Source organism: Miscanthus floridulus, chromosome 3, assembly GCF_019320115.1.
Source record: "Miscanthus floridulus cultivar M001 chromosome 3, ASM1932011v1, whole genome shotgun sequence".
Classification (NCBI taxonomy): Eukaryota; Viridiplantae; Streptophyta; class Magnoliopsida; order Poales; family Poaceae; genus Miscanthus; species Miscanthus floridulus.
Genome location: NC_089582.1, coordinates 109,472,097 through 109,491,057, shown reverse-complemented (window position 1 = coordinate 109,491,057; position 18,961 = coordinate 109,472,097). Strand labels below are relative to the sequence as shown.

General features: G+C 47.2%; 1 protein-coding gene, 4 non-coding genes and 2 pseudogenes across 5 annotated transcripts; all 7 read left to right on the top strand.

Annotated features, from left to right (window-relative positions):
* The first annotated feature begins 490 nt into the window (after window positions 1–490).
* Window positions 491–1,228, top strand: LOC136544206 (uncharacterized). Its single transcript, XM_066536442.1, has one exon. The coding sequence runs from the start codon at window positions 491–493 to the stop codon at window positions 1,226–1,228; it is 738 nt and encodes a 245-aa protein (XP_066392539.1).
* A 244-nt stretch (window positions 1,229–1,472) lies between these two features.
* On the top strand, window positions 1,473–15,479 carry LOC136544205 (cellulose synthase-like protein E6; annotated as a pseudogene).
* Window positions 4,887–4,988, top strand: LOC136547728 (small nucleolar RNA Z278; annotated as a pseudogene).
* LOC136547789 (small nucleolar RNA snoR97) lies at window positions 5,094–5,195 on the top strand. The gene has a single exon (XR_010781742.1). It is a non-coding gene; the product is annotated as a small nucleolar RNA snoR97 (small nucleolar RNA).
* Window positions 5,770–5,864, top strand: LOC136547781 (small nucleolar RNA Z157/R69/R10). Its single transcript, XR_010781737.1, has one exon. It is a non-coding gene; the product is annotated as a small nucleolar RNA Z157/R69/R10 (small nucleolar RNA).
* Window positions 5,936–6,030, top strand: LOC136547779 (small nucleolar RNA Z157/R69/R10). Its single transcript, XR_010781735.1, has one exon. It is a non-coding gene; the product is annotated as a small nucleolar RNA Z157/R69/R10 (small nucleolar RNA).
* LOC136547790 (small nucleolar RNA snoR80) lies at window positions 6,105–6,240 on the top strand. Its single transcript, XR_010781743.1, has one exon. It is a non-coding gene; the product is annotated as a small nucleolar RNA snoR80 (small nucleolar RNA).
* Window positions 15,480–18,961: the final 3,482 nt, after the last annotated feature.

Here is an 18,961-nt window from a genome sequence, read left to right as displayed (position 1 = left end):
TATCAGCTTGAAATTCTCGTAAAACTTTCAGAGACGGGCCTTACTGAAATAACTAAAATGCACCATGGATGGAAGGGAAATAACCTGCATCTATCTCAAGCACGCAGGGTCCACCATTGTCGCTTTTGAATTCTAAACGCCCTAATAATTGCCGACCGCCCCCCGGCTCCCATTAAAAAATATGCACTCGGCCATTGATGCCTGGCGCAGGGCATTTCTGTGGTCTGGCTCTGACCACGCTTCCGGGGCCAAGTGTCTCATTGCCTGGGAGCGCATCTGCGAGCTGAAAGAAGATGGTGGCCTGGGCGTCAAACGCCTGGAAACCCAGAACGCCGCACTGCTGCTCAAGCTGATCCACCGCCTTCACCATCCAGGGAGCTCCGCGTGGGCGAGCTAGGTCACCACGCAAGTCGACTTGCCGGACCTGAGCGGCGCCCTCGATGGGGCTCACTGGTCGGCCCTGCGCTAGCTGTTACCGGCATACCAGCGTATGACCTCGGTCACGGTGGGGGACGGCCGCAACACCGACTTCTTGAATGACACTTGGCTGCTGGATGCTCCACTGGCGGATCGACTACCGGCCTTGCACAGCCACGCCGACGCCCGCGTGCGCTCGGTCCACGACATCGTGCACAGGGGGATCGCGAACGTGCTCCAGCGACGGCTCTCCACCCAGGCATCCCAGGAGCTAGCTCTGCTGACACAGCTCCTTGGCGATGTTACTTTAACGTCCGCCCCCGACGAGAGGTACTGCAGCTTTGAAACAGAGGACCACAAGCTCCGGTCGGGCTTGATCTACATGGCATCCATGCGCGACCGTATCCAATGCAAGACATCTCTCCGCCGCAAGCACATCCTCCAGAACGCTGACTGTGACATTTGTGGCGCGCCGGAGGAAACTGCCGACCACATCATGTCTGGCTGCCCCTTCGCCAGATCGTTCTGGAGACACATCGGGTGGCATGCTGATGCTATTGCCCCGGTGGACGAACTCTGGAAGTCCACTCCGGCACTCCGCCATGTTCTTGGACCGGCGGTGAGCTCTCTCATCCGCCTCTGTTGCAGGGAGCTGTGGAAGCACAGGAATGATGTCGTGTTCCGAGGCTTGGCCCCCAACCTGAATAGGATCATGGCCGCCTGCAAAGAGGAGATTGCGCTGTGGTGCTGCCGGCTGCCTAGGAACAGCAATGTGTTGCTCAGTAGTTGGAGTTCCTTGCTTAACATGTAATCCATCACTCACCCCGTCTTCTGTATGATCTACATGTAATTGGATAGGCGCCGTGCCCTTCCACCCCCGGTTATTCCGGCATCAGTGGAATGAAAATTCAGGTGGGGAGGCCGCTCTCCCCCCGATGTTGACTAAAAAAAATGCACTCTCGTTGAATTCTAACCTGCATCTATCTAGAATGGTTTTGAGCAGGCTCGGCGACAAGCTCCCTTGCGTGGACATCTTCGTCTGCACCGCGGACCCGCGGTCAGAGCCGCCAAGCCTGGTAGTCTTCGCGGTGCTCTCGGTCATGGCGTACAGCTACCCAGCTGACAAGCTGAGCGTCTACCTCTCCGACGACGGCTGCTCGGCCCTCACGTTCTACGCTCTGTGGGAGGCGTCCCGGTTTGCCAAGCTCTGGCTGCCATTCTGCAGGAGACACAGGCACACAGCATCGAGCCGAGGTCACCGGCCGCATACTTCTCGGAGATTGATGTTAAGCTTCGTGCTGCAGGTGCGTTGTTGTGCAGCGACGAAGAATGGTCACTAGTCAAGGTAAATAAATAGGAGTATAAATACGCATGCTTTCATTTAATTTCATCTGGAGATCGGTTGTTGGGCCTTGTTTAGTTCCCTTCAAAATTCCAAGTTTTTTCACTCTCTCTCCATCACATCAATTTTTAGCCGTTTGTATGGAGTATTAAATGTAGGTAAAAAAAATAACTAATTACACAGTTTAGTTGGAAATCACGAGATGAATCTTTTGAGCCTAGTTGGTCCACGATTGGACAATATTTATCAAATAAGACGAAAGTGATACTATTCATCAGGTTGAAAAAACATTAATCTAAACGTGGCCTTGTTGTTCCTTCCCTGCAGGGCAGGCAGAGGCCGGCCAGGCGGCCGGTTTGCAGTATTAGTGAATGCTGGCTGTACGTGCAGTAGTACAGCGTTTGCTGCAGTACGTAGTAGTAATTGATAGCTAATCATTCGTGGGGGGCTCGCGCGTGAGAAATAATTATCGAGCTGCATGCATGCTGCATCGACAATGTACTGATGATCCATCACTACCGGAGACTGTACATTTACCGAGTGCCCATATATTTACCGAGTGTCAAAAGTCGGGACACTCGGAAAACATTTATTACCGAGTGCCAACACTCGGAAAACATAAACACCCGGTAGTAGACCTCTTTACCGAGTCCGAACACTCGGTAACCTCAAACACTCGGTAGAACTACAATTTTACCGAAGGGGCGCACTCGGTAAAAATAGACACTCGGTATTGAGCTGCCACGTCTCCTAGTGTACCAACCGTGCGCCAAACGGCGTCACGGCATGACATGTTTGCCGAGTGTAGAAGTATTTGCACTCGGTAATAATAAAGTTTTACCGAGTGTAAGTTCACAACACTCGGTAAACACTATCTTTTACCGAGTGTAAGTTCACAACACTCGGTAAACACTATCTTTTACCGAGTGTACTGGAGCAACACTCGGTAAAATTCAACCAAATTTCTTGTTTGTTCCCTTCATTCTTTTCCCTCTATCCACATATGATATTGAGTTTTTTACCTGTGTGCCATTATAAAATATTGAAATGACCTGTGTACCATTGAAATTTGAAAAGGTTCTCCAATACCCTCTTTGAAATTTCTTTTGCTCTGTATACCACTTCCGTCAGCTTGCCATTCAATTCTAACGGAGGTGGCTACGAACCAGAGTAAAAATTACCTTTTTTACCTGTGTGCCATTATAAAAGTTCAAAATGACCTGTGTACCATTGTACCATTGAAAAAACGAAATTGCTTGTTTAAGGCCCTAAATGAATTCAAATCAAAAAGTGGTCAACTACAAAGTTTCATAACTTTTTGAGATCTACAATTTTCATTTAGTAAGTTTTTCCATCCGAGGTCGTTTGAAAAATTTGAATTTTAAATTTGAGAGATTCAAACGTAGTTTTGCATGATAAGATGATTTCAAATCAAAAAGTTGTCAACTACATAGTTTCATGTAACTCTGAAAGTAGTCAACTACATAGTTTTATGTAACTCTGAAACTATGTAGTTGACAACTTTTTGATTTGAAATCATCTTATCATGCAAAACTACGTTTGAATCTCTCAAATTTAAAATTCAAATTTTTCAAACGACCTCGGATGGAAAAACTTACTAAATAAAAATTGTAGATCTCAAAAAGTTATGAAACTTTGTAGTTGACCACTTTTTGATTTGAATTCATTTAGGGCCTCAAACAAGCAATTTCGGGGCATGAAATAATTGGCATTTTTTCATTTTTGTTTTGCATGAAATAATGGAGACTTTTACCGAGTGTGACCTAAAACACTCGGTAAAGATTAGCCACGGCCCACCTGCCTGCCATGCTTATGTTTACCGAGTGCCGTAGATCGGGGCACTCGGTAAACATGTACCAGGGCTGCGGTGCTTGAGTTTACCGAGTGTCGTACATCTAGGCACTCGGTAAACAGAAGCATTCAACAAGCCGTTTCTCCCTCAAATCGTTTCCTACTTTCACACACACACCGCACACGCCTGATCCCCACCGCCGCGGCCGCCTCCTCCCCTCCACCACCGCCGCCACCGGGCGGTCCCCCACAGCCGCCGCCACCGGAGAGACGGAGAGAGAGACAGCGGCACCGGCGCACCGGACGACGATCCCCTCCGCCGACGCCGCCCCGTGCTCCCTCCTTCGCTCCCGTTCCCGCGAGGTGGGGTGGGGTGGGCCCCAGCAGCAGCGGCGACGGCGAGCACTCTCTCCCCTCCCCTGACCGCGGCCTCCCCTTCCGTACGTGCTCCCGCCGCACCGGTGGCGACAAGGGACCCCTGCCTGCTCCCGTCGACGCCAGGTAACTGCCCTGTTGCCCACCTCTCCCCTCCGTCTGGTGGCGCCGTGATGCAACTAGTATTAGTAGATGGCTGCAAACATCATGGCGCCGTGATGCTTTTCATTTGATTGAGTGTCCTTTTTTTCTAAGTAGGTCATGATTTGTTCAACCTGAATGTAAGGAACCTTTGTTTACAACTACATGACACAACTGATATATGTTCACCACTAAGGCCTGATTTGAGTCTACAGCTAGCCATAGGAACTCCTAAGTACTTAATGGGCCATTTACCAATTGCACAGTTGAACATATTGGAAAATTCCAGGCTTTTAGTGTCATCTTGACTTATCTAATGACCTCACTCTTAGAGAAGTTAATTTTCAGACCAGACATCTTCTCATAAAGGTAAAGAAGAAGTTTGAGATGAGCAGCTTGCTCTTTATCATCTTGGACGCACAGAATCATGTCATCATCATACCGAAGAACTGCTACCCCATTTTCAATATATTCAGGAACCAACCCCTTAATCAGATTATTACTTTGAGCAAGAGAAATCATTTTAGCCAAAGTATCAGCAGCTATGTTGAAAAGGAAGGGAGACAGCAGGGGATCCCCTTGTCTAACCCCTCTACCAGATTTAAAATAACTTCCATTAGAATTATTCACCTTGACACTAACAGTGCCAGAGCTCATTACTAACTTAATCGAGTCACACCATTTAACACCAAAACCTCTTTGCTTGAGACATTCAAAAAGGAAGTCTCAATTCTGTTTGTCAGTCTTTCTCAAAGTCCAACTTGAGAATTTTTCTTGGTGCAAACCTTGCATCCCATTGGCCACTCATGAAGTCGTCCAGTGTTTGGAGTCTGCAATCGGCTCAAGTTCCTGCGTAGCTCCTACTTGGAGCTGCTGCACCCGCATGACAAGACTGGGCGGTGTCCAAATGCATTTGCAGTTTAGTAATAGTATTGTAGTTTAGTTATTTCTCTCAAATAATTATACTGGGTAAATCGGAACCGAGTTTAACTATCCTTGCACTAGTGCTTTCTGATTTGTGTTGAGGCTGAAAAACTCGAAGAGTGTGTGTTGTCATCAGCTTCGGCTCTGTACTGTGAGCTGGGAGTTAAATAACAGCACAAGATTGTTTACTTCTGTGGGTTTAAGCCACATATTTTGCCTTTTCGTTGCAACATAATTATTTTTTCAGCCTTCAGAACAAGGAAGTTAGCTACTTATATGTCAGACTAATTCATCTGTCTGATGTACAACCTCTGTAGTTTTGGCTGCCTTTGCATGTAGCTCACGCCCTCTATTGACTAGTTGTATTTATAACAGGACTGACCAAATTGATTTGAGCTTGTATAGAAATCATTGGAATTATTTGCTAGGTTGGCCTGGTTAGTGGCTACTGTTAGAACCAAAACACAGGTTTGGGGCTAAATTTCAGATTTCATTAGCCATGCCACAACTATGGAAGGGTTGGGATACATATAGGATAGCTTGCTTGAGCCTTAAGAAAGCTTGCTTGAGCCTTAAGAAAGCTACAGCATATTCTAGAGATGCTAAAGTAGATGCTAGGGATAAAGATAAGGGCTGACACAGCCACCAACTACTTTAGATAATTATCCTAAGTAGATGCTATTTTCTCTTTGTTCCAGGCAGCATCATAGACTGGATTCGTGTCTTCTTTTCTGTGTGGTTACAATGGTTCATTTGAAATGAGAGTGGTGAAGAGCAACTTTTGGGGACTAGAGTTTCAGATATTATCATGGTAGTATTTGACAATCAAACCCTTGGCTGTCTGAGCTCCTAAGTACCAGTTCTCAACCTTTTTATTATTAGTTTATATACATTTTTCTTTACTTCCTGCTCTGAGAAGTTAGATTTTGAGTGGTGATGAGCAATTGTGTTTTGGACTAGAGTTTCTGATAGTACTTGTGGTAGTTGAAGACCAAACCCTTGGCTGTCTGAACTCATCTAACAAGTGAGCAATATCTTTGTCATTTTAGATGTAGATATTTTTTTCCTTTTTTTTCCATTAGATGCGTCCATTACCAATTCTGGAGGATGTCTCTGTTCCTCTTTGTATAATGGCTCGGACGCGACATGCTATTCTAGATAGTTGTGGTTATATCCTGATTGGTGGCGTTCTTTATGTCAATCCAATCCTGGAAAGGCCACATATATTCCATCACATGCAAAGCTGATAAATTTTCCATGTGTTTTTGGTATCCAAATTTATTAAGTATAGGTACATTGACTACACTGAGAGGTGACTATGATCATTTTAGGTCCCATTGATCTTATTTCCAGTTTTATTGCTCTAAACTGCAATATCGTCTATATGTTAGGATGGATGACCGTCAGTGGATGTACACGGGCTATCAGAAGAGGGGTCAATACACAAATGAATGGATTGAGAAGGCCAATGATTTCATGACGAAGGCATTTGCAAACGGACGACGACATGCCTGGTGTCCCTGTAGGAAGTGTAAGAACAAGGCAATGAAAACATATGAGGAGATGAGTAAAGATCTTGTCAACAATGGATTTGTAGAGAACTATACCCGGTGGACCATGCATGGTGAACGCCATCGTGCGAGAGAAGAGGTCGTGAGACAACGGATCGAGGAGTTTGATTCTGAAGCCGGGGTGGCAGAAATGTTAAATGACCATGACATGGCTTTCGATGAAGGAAGTGCAGAGCAGGAGCCAGAGCAAACTGCAAAGGCGTTTTACGCCATGTTGGATGCGGCACAACAACCCCTTCACGGGCGCACCAATGTTTCTAAACTGGATGCCATTGCACGTCTAATGGCTGTGAAGTCCCAGTTTAGCTGGAGTAGAGAATCCTTCGATCAACTGTTGACAGTAGTTGGCACCCTACTTCCGGATGATCACGTTCTGCCAAAGAACACGTATGAGTCAAATAAAATCCTTCGTGCACTCAAGATGTCGTACGAGCAGATACATGCTTGTCCGAACGGATGCATCTTATTCAGGGGAGAACATGCTGACGATAAGTACTGTCCGAAGTGTAAGGCATCTAGGTACATTGAGTTAGAATCTGGTGATGGTCGGAAGACGCAAACAAAAGTCGGCGCAAAGATCCTGAGGTACCTTCCTTTCATACCGAGGATCCAACGGCTTTTCATGAGCGAGGAATCCGCAAAACAGATGACGTGGCACAAAACTGGACACCGATACACTGACAAGATGATACATCCGTCCGATGGTGAATCATGGAAAAGCTTCGATCGGAAGCATACCGACAAAGCTGACGAGGCTCGTAATGTACGCATTGCACTGGCAACTGATGGGTTCAATCCTTATGGTATGGGTTCTTCACCATACACATGTTGGCCCGTATTTGTCATCCCTCTCAACCTCCCACCTGGCGTCGCCTTTCAACGGCAAAATATTTTCTTGTCACTTATAATTCCAGGACACCCGGGGGCTAATATGAGTGTGTACATGGAGCCTTTGATAGACGATTTGGTCCGTGCATGGGACGAAGGGGTAGTGACATACGACCGATTCACAAAGACAAACTTCAGAATGCATATTTGGTACCATTATTCCATGCATGACTTCCTGGCTTATGGGTTATTTTGTGGCTGGTGTGTTCACACGAAGATGCCATGCCCGATATGCAAGTCAGCTGTGGAGTTCTTTCGGTTGGAGAAGGGGGGCAAGTTTTCTTCGTTTGACAAACATCGACAATTCCTCCCTCTTGACCACCCATTCAGGAGAGACAAGAAGAACTTTCGAAAAGGTGTCACAGTGGAAGACTCTGCACCGGAAATGATGACAGGTGCCCAGGTTCTTGAGATGTTAGATGGTCTTGTGGTCGACAATAAAAAGGGGTGCTTCGTGGGATACGGAAAAGAGCATGCCTGGACACACAAGTCGTGCTTGTGGAAGCTTCCTTACTTTAAGGACCTCCTTCTTCCACATAACATTGATGTAATGCACACTGAAAAGAATTTCGCCGAGGCGGTCCTTCACACAATCATGGACTGGGAAAAGTCAAAGGACAATGTCAAGGCTAGATTGGATCAAGCAACGCTGTGCGATAGACCAAAGCTAAACATGTTGCCTCCCTTTCGCGGGAAGTCATGGAAGAAGCCTAAGGCCGACTTCGTCCTAACGAGGGCCCAAAAGAAAGAAGTTCTTCAATGGTTCCAATCGTTGATGTTCCCTGACGGGTATGCAGCGAATTGGAGGAGGGGTGTGAACTTAAGTACCATGAGAATCACAGGGCTGAAGAGTCATGATTACCACATATGGATTGAGCGCCTTCTTCCGGTGATGGTTCGTGGCTATTTCCCTGATCACATCTGGCGAGTGATGGCTGAGTTGAGCATGTTCTTCCGCAAGCTATGTGCTAAGGAGATATCTCGGACCGAGATTGAAGAAATGGAAAGAATGGCCCCGGTGTTGCTCTGCAAGTTGGAGAAGATCTTTCCCCCCGGCTTCTTCAATCCGATGCAACATTTGCTCTTGCACCTACCATATGAGGCAAAAATGGGGGGCCCTGTGCATGCCCGTTGGTGCTATCCAATTGAGCGATGCCTAAAGGTTCTTAGAACAAAATGCAAAAATAAATGCAAAATTGAAGCTTCCTGTGCAGAGGCATCCATTGTGGAGGAGGTGTCATACTTCACAACAAGATACTATGCCGACAACCTTCCTAACGTGCATAATCCACCCCCTCGTTACAATGCTGCCGACAATCAGTCGACCCTCAGCCTTTTCCGAGGGCAACTCGGAAGTGCAAGTGAACCTACCTTGAAGATGTTGAGCCTAGAAGAGTGGCGCTCTATCCAGCTGTATGTGTTGCGGAACCTTGAAGAGGTTGGCCCGTACATTGCGTAAGTTTTACACAAACTTGTTTCTTTTCTTGTCAGTATTTCGCATGCACCCATCCAACCCTCTTGTTAACGTCCGTTACAGCAAATTTGTTCTCCTCTACCATCGTCCATCACGGAGGGAACCCACCGAAGCGGAAGTTGAAACCCTTCTAAGACATGGCGCGGGAGAACGAAATCCCACTTTTATTTGTTGGTTCAAGGAGGAGGTACTGTTCAATTTCATTTGTTGTTTGTACTTAACTCTCAACTTGACAAATATATAACGAATCATCCTACTTGAACTAGCAGGCCAAAACTGACATGTCTATGAGTGCCGAGTTGAGGCAAGTTGCCAATGGATTTGAATTTAGGGTCAAGTCATTCTCTGTGTACGATGTCAATGGATATCGCTTTCACACAACTCGGCATGAGCAGAGTCGGCCGAATCGAAGAACCACAAATACCGGTGTTTTCACGCCAGGCACAGATGGGTTGGACTACTATGGAATAATTGAAGAAATATACAAACTCAAGTTTCCTGGTTGTGTACCTCTTCATCCTGTCATATTCAAATGCCATTGGTTTGATCCCAAAGAAGTGATAAAGACCCCTGAGCTTGGGTTAGTCGAAGTTCTAAAGTCATCCGTCTTGTTAGGAGACGACGTGTACATTGTGGCCCAACAGGCCACGCAAGTTTATTATCTCTCATACCCGTGCCAAACCAAAGACCGTCTTAAGGCGTATGATGTTGTGTACAAGGTATCGCCGCATGGTAAAGTACCCGTCCCAAACGATGATGATTATAACATCGATGCAAACACATATGACGGAGAGTTCTTTCAAGAAGAAGGATTAGAAGGGAGTTTTGAGATTGTCTTAGATGTAGATCTCGCAATGGAAGTAGACAATGATACGATCATTGTTGACGGGGATGATGGAGAGGAGGTTCACAACGCGAAGGACTTGTTATTACTTGAGCAACACCATTCAGGCAGTGTCGCTAGTGATGAGACTTTGAGAGACGATCATAATTACGTCGACAATAGCGATGATGAGATTTTTGGCCCACCTATCAATGATCTTGATGATTATTTCTAGTACATGTAAGATCTGTAGTACTTATGGCAATTTTATACATGTATGATACATTTACTTATTTTGCATCTCTTTTATACATGTATGATATATTTACTTATTTTGCATCTCTTTTATACATGTATGATACATTTACTTATTTTGCATCTCTTTTATACATGTATGATACATTTACTTTTGTATATGCGTACTGATAGTTTATTCCTTTTGTTGCAGGTGATTGATGGTGGGCGGTGGAATCAGGAAGCTTAGGTCGGTTATGACCTTACTGGCTGGTGGCGAGGGGTCCAGCCAGGGTGGAGGAGGAGGGCGTGCACAGACTGAGGGTGGAGGGCGTGCCCAGGGAGGAGGAGGAGGACGACGACGAGGGCGTGCCCAGGGAGGTGGAGCCCAGGATGGAGGAGGAGCCCAGGGTGGAGGAGGAGGACGGCGACGACGAGGGCGTCGAGAGCCGACACCTCCTCCACAGGACGACGACCACGAGTTCGTAGCGGCCACGGAGGAGGATGAGGAGGAGGAGGAATATGCAGCCAGATATGTACGCGGATTTCATTTCGTTGTTGCTACGCTAACTTCTGAATGCATAATATCTTATTGTTGTGCTTCTTCCTACAGACGCGGTTCCACCCCGGTCAGGAGTGCGCCTCGTTCAAGGCATATGCCTTGGCACACAAGGGCAAGGCAAAGGACCCCGACCTCGTCTACAACCCGGAGGACCCGCCCGAGGCATACAGTAACCTGAGCGTGCACAGTCGCCTCAGCGAGTACACGGCGATGGCGAGAGAGATCCATGGGCCAGAATTTGATCCGAGCACCGCTGACCTCGAGGGTGACATCGTCATGAGGTTGGGACCAGGTAAGCCACACGGGAGGTACTATATGGGCAACAGCACCATAGACACGGCCAACACTCAGACACTCGCCCAGATTAGAGCCCGGAGCACGAGTTCGAGCCCGGCCATACGCCCACGCTCACAGCCCCAGGTGGTAGCACTCCAGGTTAGTTCTGTTGCATTCGTTGTCCATTCATTTTCTACCCGTTCTTTATTTGCATTCTAACTATGTGATAAATAATTGTAGGCCCAGATTGAAGCCCTGCAGGAGTCACAGCAGGCCTCACAGAGCCAGTTTCAGGCCCTCCAGCTATCGCACCAGGCCGAGTTGGCACAGGAGAGGGCGCGAGTGCAGGCCCAGCTTGAGGCCTTCCAGCAGTCGCAGAAGGCCTGGTACGAGTACATGGCCAGCTTTTCTCAGAGCATGGGCCAACCTCCACCGCCTCCGCCGCCGCCGATGATACCGTTGGTGCCTCCACCTCCGCGCGACGGCACTCCTGTGAGTCACTCTTCATCTTGAAAGGCTTTTTCAGTTCAGATTGTGCTACAGTCAACACTATCATGTTAGAACCTAGAAGAGAGTAGGATACATACATGTATAAGTTAGATTATTAGTAATATTGTTCAGACCTTGAAAGGCATCATGTTAGGTTCTACATGAGTACATAGGTGCTCCAATTCCATTGTTCAGACCTTGAAAGGCATCATGTTAGGCTTTGACTTGCTGGATGTGGCTGAACTTGTGCCACTCAGGACCAGATTTCCCTGCTGCTATGGAAGTGAGCAGGGATAAGGAACAATCTAGCAGCAAATGCCTTGGGTTTACATCCTGCAGATACCTTGGGACTGTTTCCATGCCATAATCCTCCAAATTGAGTCTCTGTAGTGCAGGCATGCCCTCCAATACCTTCATCTCTGGGCACATGACGATGACGAGCTTCTGCAGTTTCGGTAGATTACTGATCCTCTCCAGGTCAGTGTTCCTAAACACGTCGAGGTGGACAACAGAAGTGAAGTTCTCCAAAGAGCTTAGGTTCTTGACACCATAGATGCCTAATTCCTTCAATGCCTTTGCGTGGAAGGCAAGGCCAGGAGGCATGTGGCTCAACTTGCACATGTTGAGTTTAAGCCTCTCCAAGATAGGCATGGCTTTCACTTGTTCCTCCCACACCCATTCCTCCCATTCGACAAATCTACCAAAAATCAAATCATGTAATCTGGGAAACGCAACCCCTACATGATTGCTTGGTTGTAGGAATTCAAGCCCAACACGCTTGATTGCTGGGGCACGAACAATCTGCAGAAGCTCCAAGCAGGGGAGCTGACTCAAGCCACTAGGAAGCTCTGTGCAGCAGGCCAAGTCATCCATCATTAGAATCCTCAAGCTCCGAAGTGGTGCGACTGCTGTCGGCATCATCCATCTTGGGAGCCGCTGACCAAAATACCCTTCAACGTTAAGGTTTTCTAAGCCAAGTGGAGGGCAGAGCTCATCAAAAACCTCCTCGATTTGCCACTTATCTTTCTCAGAGATCCCTTCTTCCTCTTTTACCAACACACCATCATCGCCAAGTCTACTGGTACAACACAGTGACAGATATCTTAGGTGGTACTTTTCACCAAGTTTGGCCAGTATAGCAGATGAGGAAGAAGCTACATTCTCCAAGAAACAGATATGAAGATCTGTTAGCTGGGAGAGCGGCCCTAGTTCTGTTCCTTTGCTTTCCAAATCATGTTGTTCTGTTCCTTTGCTTTCCAGAGATAATCTAAAAAACTTTTGCGATTTAAGTTTGTCGATATCTTGCACATAGAGGAGACCTAAACAGCAACTAACTTGATATGTGTTATCTATTATATGCCTATATATTGATGTCACTGTTAACTGGTCTTTCGAAGGAATATTTGAATTTGGCATACTACCTTATGATTAATTGACAAATATGTTTATTTTCTTTTGCTCCCTCATTCCAGGGACCTTCTACAGCTGGATCGAACAACGATCAAGACTTGGACTTGTCTCCGTTTCTCGGTAGGGCTCCGACCATGTGACAGGACCATGTTTCACTTGTTTGTATGTTGAACTTAGAAGTGGGTTGAACTTTGTGGACTTTGGACATGTTGATGGTGTTTGTGGACTTTGCATTGTGCTTGTGACATTTGTTGTAGCTATATGTTGGTTATAATGAGTGGATGTGACATTTGTGGACATATATGTGATATATATTGTCTATCTGTTGGTAACTGTGATATTCTGTTATAATTGTTGTTAATTGTGGCTGGATATGCACTGAAACAAACAAAAAAAAATACTGTGGACAAGTTTTACCGAGTGTTACACTCGGTAAAGGTAATGTTTACCGAGTGCTACACTCGGTAAAACAGAGAACAGAACCAAATTGGTTCTGATTCTGTTAATTTTGCCGAGTGGTGCCATTTTTTACCGAGTGCCACGACCCACTCGGATATATGTGCCATTTTTTACCGAGTGGAACACTCGGTTAACGAGTTACATGTTTACCGAGTGTTACTGGTACACTCGGTAAACTATATTAGGGAAAAATATTTGCGGAATTGTTTTAATCATGAAAATGGTTATCTGTTTACCGAGTGCTATGTATAACACTCGGTAAACGACGCCGTTAACGGCGAGCTTGGGGACTGATGACCGTCACGTCGTAGTTGTTTACCGAGTGCCGGCGTAGCACTCGGTAAGATTTATTCTCCGAGTGTCCCGTTATTTGACACTCGGTAAACTAACTTTACCGAGTCGTTGTTTACCGAGTCATGTTTACCGAGTGTGGCACTCGGTAAACAATTTACCGAGTGTTTATCCATATTTGCCGAGTGTTTATCACACTCGGTAATTAATCAGTATCCCGTAGTGCATGTGTTCTTGGTCGATGAGCAGGAGTCGTACAAAGAAATGACCGAGCGCATCGATTCTGCGTCCTTGCTGGGCAAGGTTCCTGAAGAAATCAAAGCAATGCATAAGGGATTTTACGAGTGGGATTCTTCAGAAGTTACCTCGCAAAATCACCAGCCGATTGTTCAGGTGGTTTATTTGTCAAGCCTGGTATAGTTCTAGGTTTTGTTCTTTCTGTTCCAAAAAACTCATTACGAAAAATAAAGACGCTTAACTTTTGAGTCATCTACATCTACAATATACATTTTTTTTGTGTCATGACTGATGAGATAATGAACACCACCGAGCCTAACATTTGTATCCCCTGCTAGCTAGGTTTTGATTGATGGGAAGGATCGGAGCGTAGTTGACAACGGAGGAAGCATGCTACCTACATTGGTGTACATGGCACGCGAGAAGAGGGCTCACTATCACCACAACTTCAAGGCTGGGGCGATGAACGCTCTGGTGCACTCACGTCATCAGTCTTTTACTCCGGAATGCATGCGCTTCACATTTTTATCATCAACATCCGATCAGTATATGTTTAGTATCGTCTATAGTACCAAGATATATAGCTAGCAATAATACTATCCTAGTCCTTAAAATAAGCACAACTTCCATCTTAATAATATTAAGGCTAACAGACAGCAATATATACACCAATCCTGCAGGCATAACGTGACGAAGTATGTACGTATTATCAAAACAAAAAAGTGAACAAGAGTCGTACCACCGAACATTTCTTTATGGCATTGTATGTTGTATCTACTGAAATTCAGATAAGGGTGTCGTCGGTGATAAGCAACAGCCCTATCATCCTGAACGTGGACTGCGACGTCTACTCCAACAACAGCGATTCGATCACAGATGCACTGTGTTTCTTCATGGATGAAGAAATGGGCCACAAGGTTGGGTTTGTGCAGTACCCCCAGAACTACGCCAACTTGACCAAGAATGGCATATATGGTAACTCCCTCAATGTCATCAACGAGGCCAGTGCAACCAAACAAGAAGTTACATGCTATCTTAAAGCTATCTACTATGATCTGACTTCATTCCTTCTGAACCTTGACATAAATACAAGATGAAGTACATTATTTCATACATCTATCTGTCAAAAATCTGAAGGTAGAGCTATGCGGCATGGATGGTGTGGGCGGCCCCGCGTATATCGGTACCGGATGCTTCCACAGAAGGGAAATCCTCTGTGGAAGAAGCTCCACTGAAGACTACAAGCAAGATTGGGACGACACAGGGATCACAGCAGCAAAACCTCAACAACACATCGACGAGATCGAAGAGCAAGCCAAGTCTGTAGCGACCTGCGCCTACGAGGCAAGCAACACGTAGTGGGGGCGTGAGATGGGCGTAAAATACGGTTGCCCGGTGGAGGACGTCATCAGTCATCACCGGGTTGGCGATCCAGTGCAGAGGGCGTGCGTCGGTCTACTTCAACCCGTAGAGGAAGGCATTCCTGGGCCTCGCTCCGACGACGCTTGCTCAGACGCTGCTGCAGCACAGGAGGTTCGGCGAGGGCAACTTCTCCATTCTGCTCTCGCAGTACTGCTCGGTGTTGTTTGGGCATGGAAAGATCGAGCTGCCGCTGCAGCTGGGCTACTGCATCTACGGTCTATGGGCTCCAAGCTCGTTGCCTACGCTGTACTACGTTATCGTCCGGTCACTTGGCCTCAGGGCATCCCTTGTTCCCGGAGGTGGTGATTCTCAGTGCCAGTCCTAGATTCTAAGGGCCCCTTTTGACCATGCATAAAATCTTATAATATATATACACTAATTTTACTTAGAAAACAAAAACAAATTCAATAACATATTTTTAATTTAACATGTCTGATAATTATCGAGGAATAATATAGATTAAGTAATATATTTGTAGATGTATGATAATTATCGAGGAACAATGTAGATTAAAAAAGCAATATATTCGTTTTCTTTTCTCACACATGACAATTATTTCTTAGGTAACATTCTAAAATTCTAACACCTCAATTAGAAGAAAAATATAATTATATGGGTACAAAGTTCTAAAAGTCTAGAATGCTATACAAATAATTAATTTAGATTAAAAATAAAAAAAGAAAAAAATACCTTGGGTCTAAACAACTGATCGGTGATCGCAATTCATAAGAAGCCAAGAATCAAGATGCCATCGTCGTAGAGCCCTGTCTGGTCGCCGTCCTCGTGCGCCGTGTCCGTGTCTTCGGTAGTCTAGCTCTTCACGGAGGCGCGGCTCGTCACTGTGGGTAGCACCTTTTCGCACGCCTTCACGTGCGACCGTGAGCATTTCGAGCTCGCCACTGCCGTCATCAACTCATCCGAGCTCCCTCGGCTTGGGGAATTGTCGACCCTAGTAGTCCTAGACCGCAACAAGCCAACCTTCTCGACCGCCTTCCGCCCACTTGAAGAAACTAAGGTGGTGGGATCGACCCCACTGGCCCAACCAAGATGGTGTAGATCGGGACCCAGCTCCTGGTCAAATAGGAATGCGAGCTCGCCGACTTTCTATGCACCAATCGCGATGTCTTCGCATGAAAACCTTCCGACATACCGGGCATACCGCGGGAGGTCGCCGAGCACGCACTACGCCTCGTCCCGGGCTTGAAGCCCGCCAAGCAATGCCTGCATCACTTTGACGACAAGAGGTGCAGGGCCATAGGTGAGGAGGTCGTCAAACTTTGGGCAACCGGATTCATCAAAGAGGTATACCACTCCGACTGGCTCGCCAATCCCATTCTTGTTAAAAAGAAGACCAGGAAATAGAGAATGTGTGTTGATTATACTAGTCTCAACAAGGCATATCCGAAGGATCACTTTCCTTTGCCGCGCATAGACTAGATAGTCGACTCCACCTTAGGATGCGAGATCCTCTCCTTTCCGGATGTCTACTCAGGCTACCACCAGATCGCGATGAAAGAATCCGATCAGCTCGTAACCTCGTTCATCACCCTATATGGTTCGTACTGCTACGTAACCATGCCTTCCGGCCTGAAGAACGCTGGCGCCACCTATCAACGGTGCATGCAGCAATGCTTCGCCGATCAAATCGACCCACTCGACCAACCTGATCAAGTCGATCCGCCAAAACCAACAATAGCCGTCTATGTTGATGACATAGTGGTCAAAACGGCTCAAGCTTGCGACTTGATCGCAAACTTGGCTGCAACGTTCACGAACCTCCAAAGGTTCAACATCAAGTTGAATCTCGAGAAATGTGTTTTCAGGGTTCCGAAGGGGAAGCTCCTTGGATACATCGTGTCCGAACACGGCATCGAGGCCAACCCCCAAAAAATCATGGCCATCTCCAACATGGGCCCTATACGCAACATCAAGGGCATAAAAAGGCTCACCGACTGTTTGGCTGCCCTGAGTCGATTCATCTCCCGGCTCGGTGAACGAGGGATGCCTCTCTACAAACTTCTCAAAAAGACAGATGCTTTCGTCTGGAGTGAGGAAGCACAGCAGGCTTTGGAAAGCCTCAAAGCATCACTGACGTTGGCCCCAATCCTCATCGCTCCCGAACTGGGAGAACTCCTCCTCCTCTACGTCATGGCAAGCAACCACGTGGTGAGCGCCGCCCTAGTCGTCAAAAGGGAGGAGCCAGGACACCACCTTAAGGTCCAATGACCTGTGTACTTCATCGGGGAGGTACTCACCGACCCCAAGGTCCGGTACCCCTAGGTGCAGAAACTTCTATACATTGTGCTGATGGCGACCCAGAAGCTCATACACTACTTCACCGACCACGAAGTCTCGGTCGCCACTTCATACCCTTTCGGAGACATCATCCACAACCGCGACGCTGCGGGATGAATCTCCAAGTGGGCACTCGAACTAATGGGCCACGACATCAGGTATATCCCCTGCACTGCTATCAAGTCTCTGGCTCTCGTGGACTTTGTCGCCGAATGGATGGAGGTCTTGCTCCTGACCCCAGACGTCACCCACGAGTACTAGACGATGTACTTCAACGGGTCCATAATGGTGCTCGGCTCAGGGTCTGTAGTGGTTCTAATCTCCCTAGATGGGAGTAGGCTTCGCTACGCCATCCACCTCCATTTTCGGCCTCAAACAAAGCCACGGAATATGAGTCCCTCATCAATGGACTACGCATCGCCATCGAGCTCGGCGCTACGTGACTCTACGTCTGCGGCGACTCAGAGCGGGTCATCGACCAGGTCATGAAGGAGTCCTCTTGCAAAAGCCCCCTCACGACAGCATACTACCAGGAGGTGCGCAAGCTCGAGGACAAATTCCAGGGGATCGAGCTACACCATGTCCCCCGAAAGGACAATGAGGCCATCGATTTTCTCATGAAATTGGCTGCCAGGCGGGTTCTGACTCCGGACGGGGTCTTCATCAACGACCTTCATGAGCCGTCCGCCCACATCCTGGTAGGTTCGATCTAGACACATCCTGATGTTGACTCAGCGCTCGGGGGCTCTGACCCCAGTGCCTCTGTGACAACATCGCCCACCGACGTCGCCGTGGTTGCACTCGATCAAGCTGACTGGCGAGTGCCGCTACTCGCCTACCTCCTCAAGGAGGTTCTCTCACCCAAAAGGACTAAAGCGCGATGGATTGCTCGATGCGCCAAGACGTTTGTCATGTTCGGTGATGAACTTTACAAACAAAGTCCATCAGGAGTACTCATGAAGTGCGTCCCTACCGGCCAAGGCAAGTAGCTCCTCCTCAAGGTCTATGCTGGAATCTGCGGACACCACGTGGGCTCGAGGTTGTTGGTCGGAAAAGCCTTTCGCTAAGGTTTTTACTGGCCCACTGCACTATGAGATGTAGATGAGGTGATCCGCAGGTGTGAAGGATGCCAGTTCTACGCTCGGTAAACTCACTTGCTAGCACAAGAGCTCCAAACCATCCCCATCACCTAGCCGTTCATGGTCTGGGGGCCTGGACATGGTAGGCTCCCTCAAAAAGGGCTCAGGCGGCTTCACTCACGTACTCGTAGCGGTCGACAAATTCACCAAGTGGATAGAGGCCAAGCCCATCACCAACATCTGCTCGGAAGAGGCAGTCAAGTTCTTCCTCGACATCATCTACCGGTTTGGCATTCCTAACTGTATCATCACTGACCATGGAACTAACTTCACCTAGAAGAAGTTCCTCGACTTCAGTGATGGATACGGCATTAGGATCGACTGGGCCTCGATCGGACATCCATGTACTAACGGTTAGGTCGAGCATGCCAATGGCATGG

Excerpts from the sequence above, each read along its gene's own strand:
- LOC136544206 (XM_066536442.1), top strand. The coding sequence starts at position 491 with ATGACCTCGGTCACGGTGGGGGACGGCCGCAACACCGACTTCTTGAAT.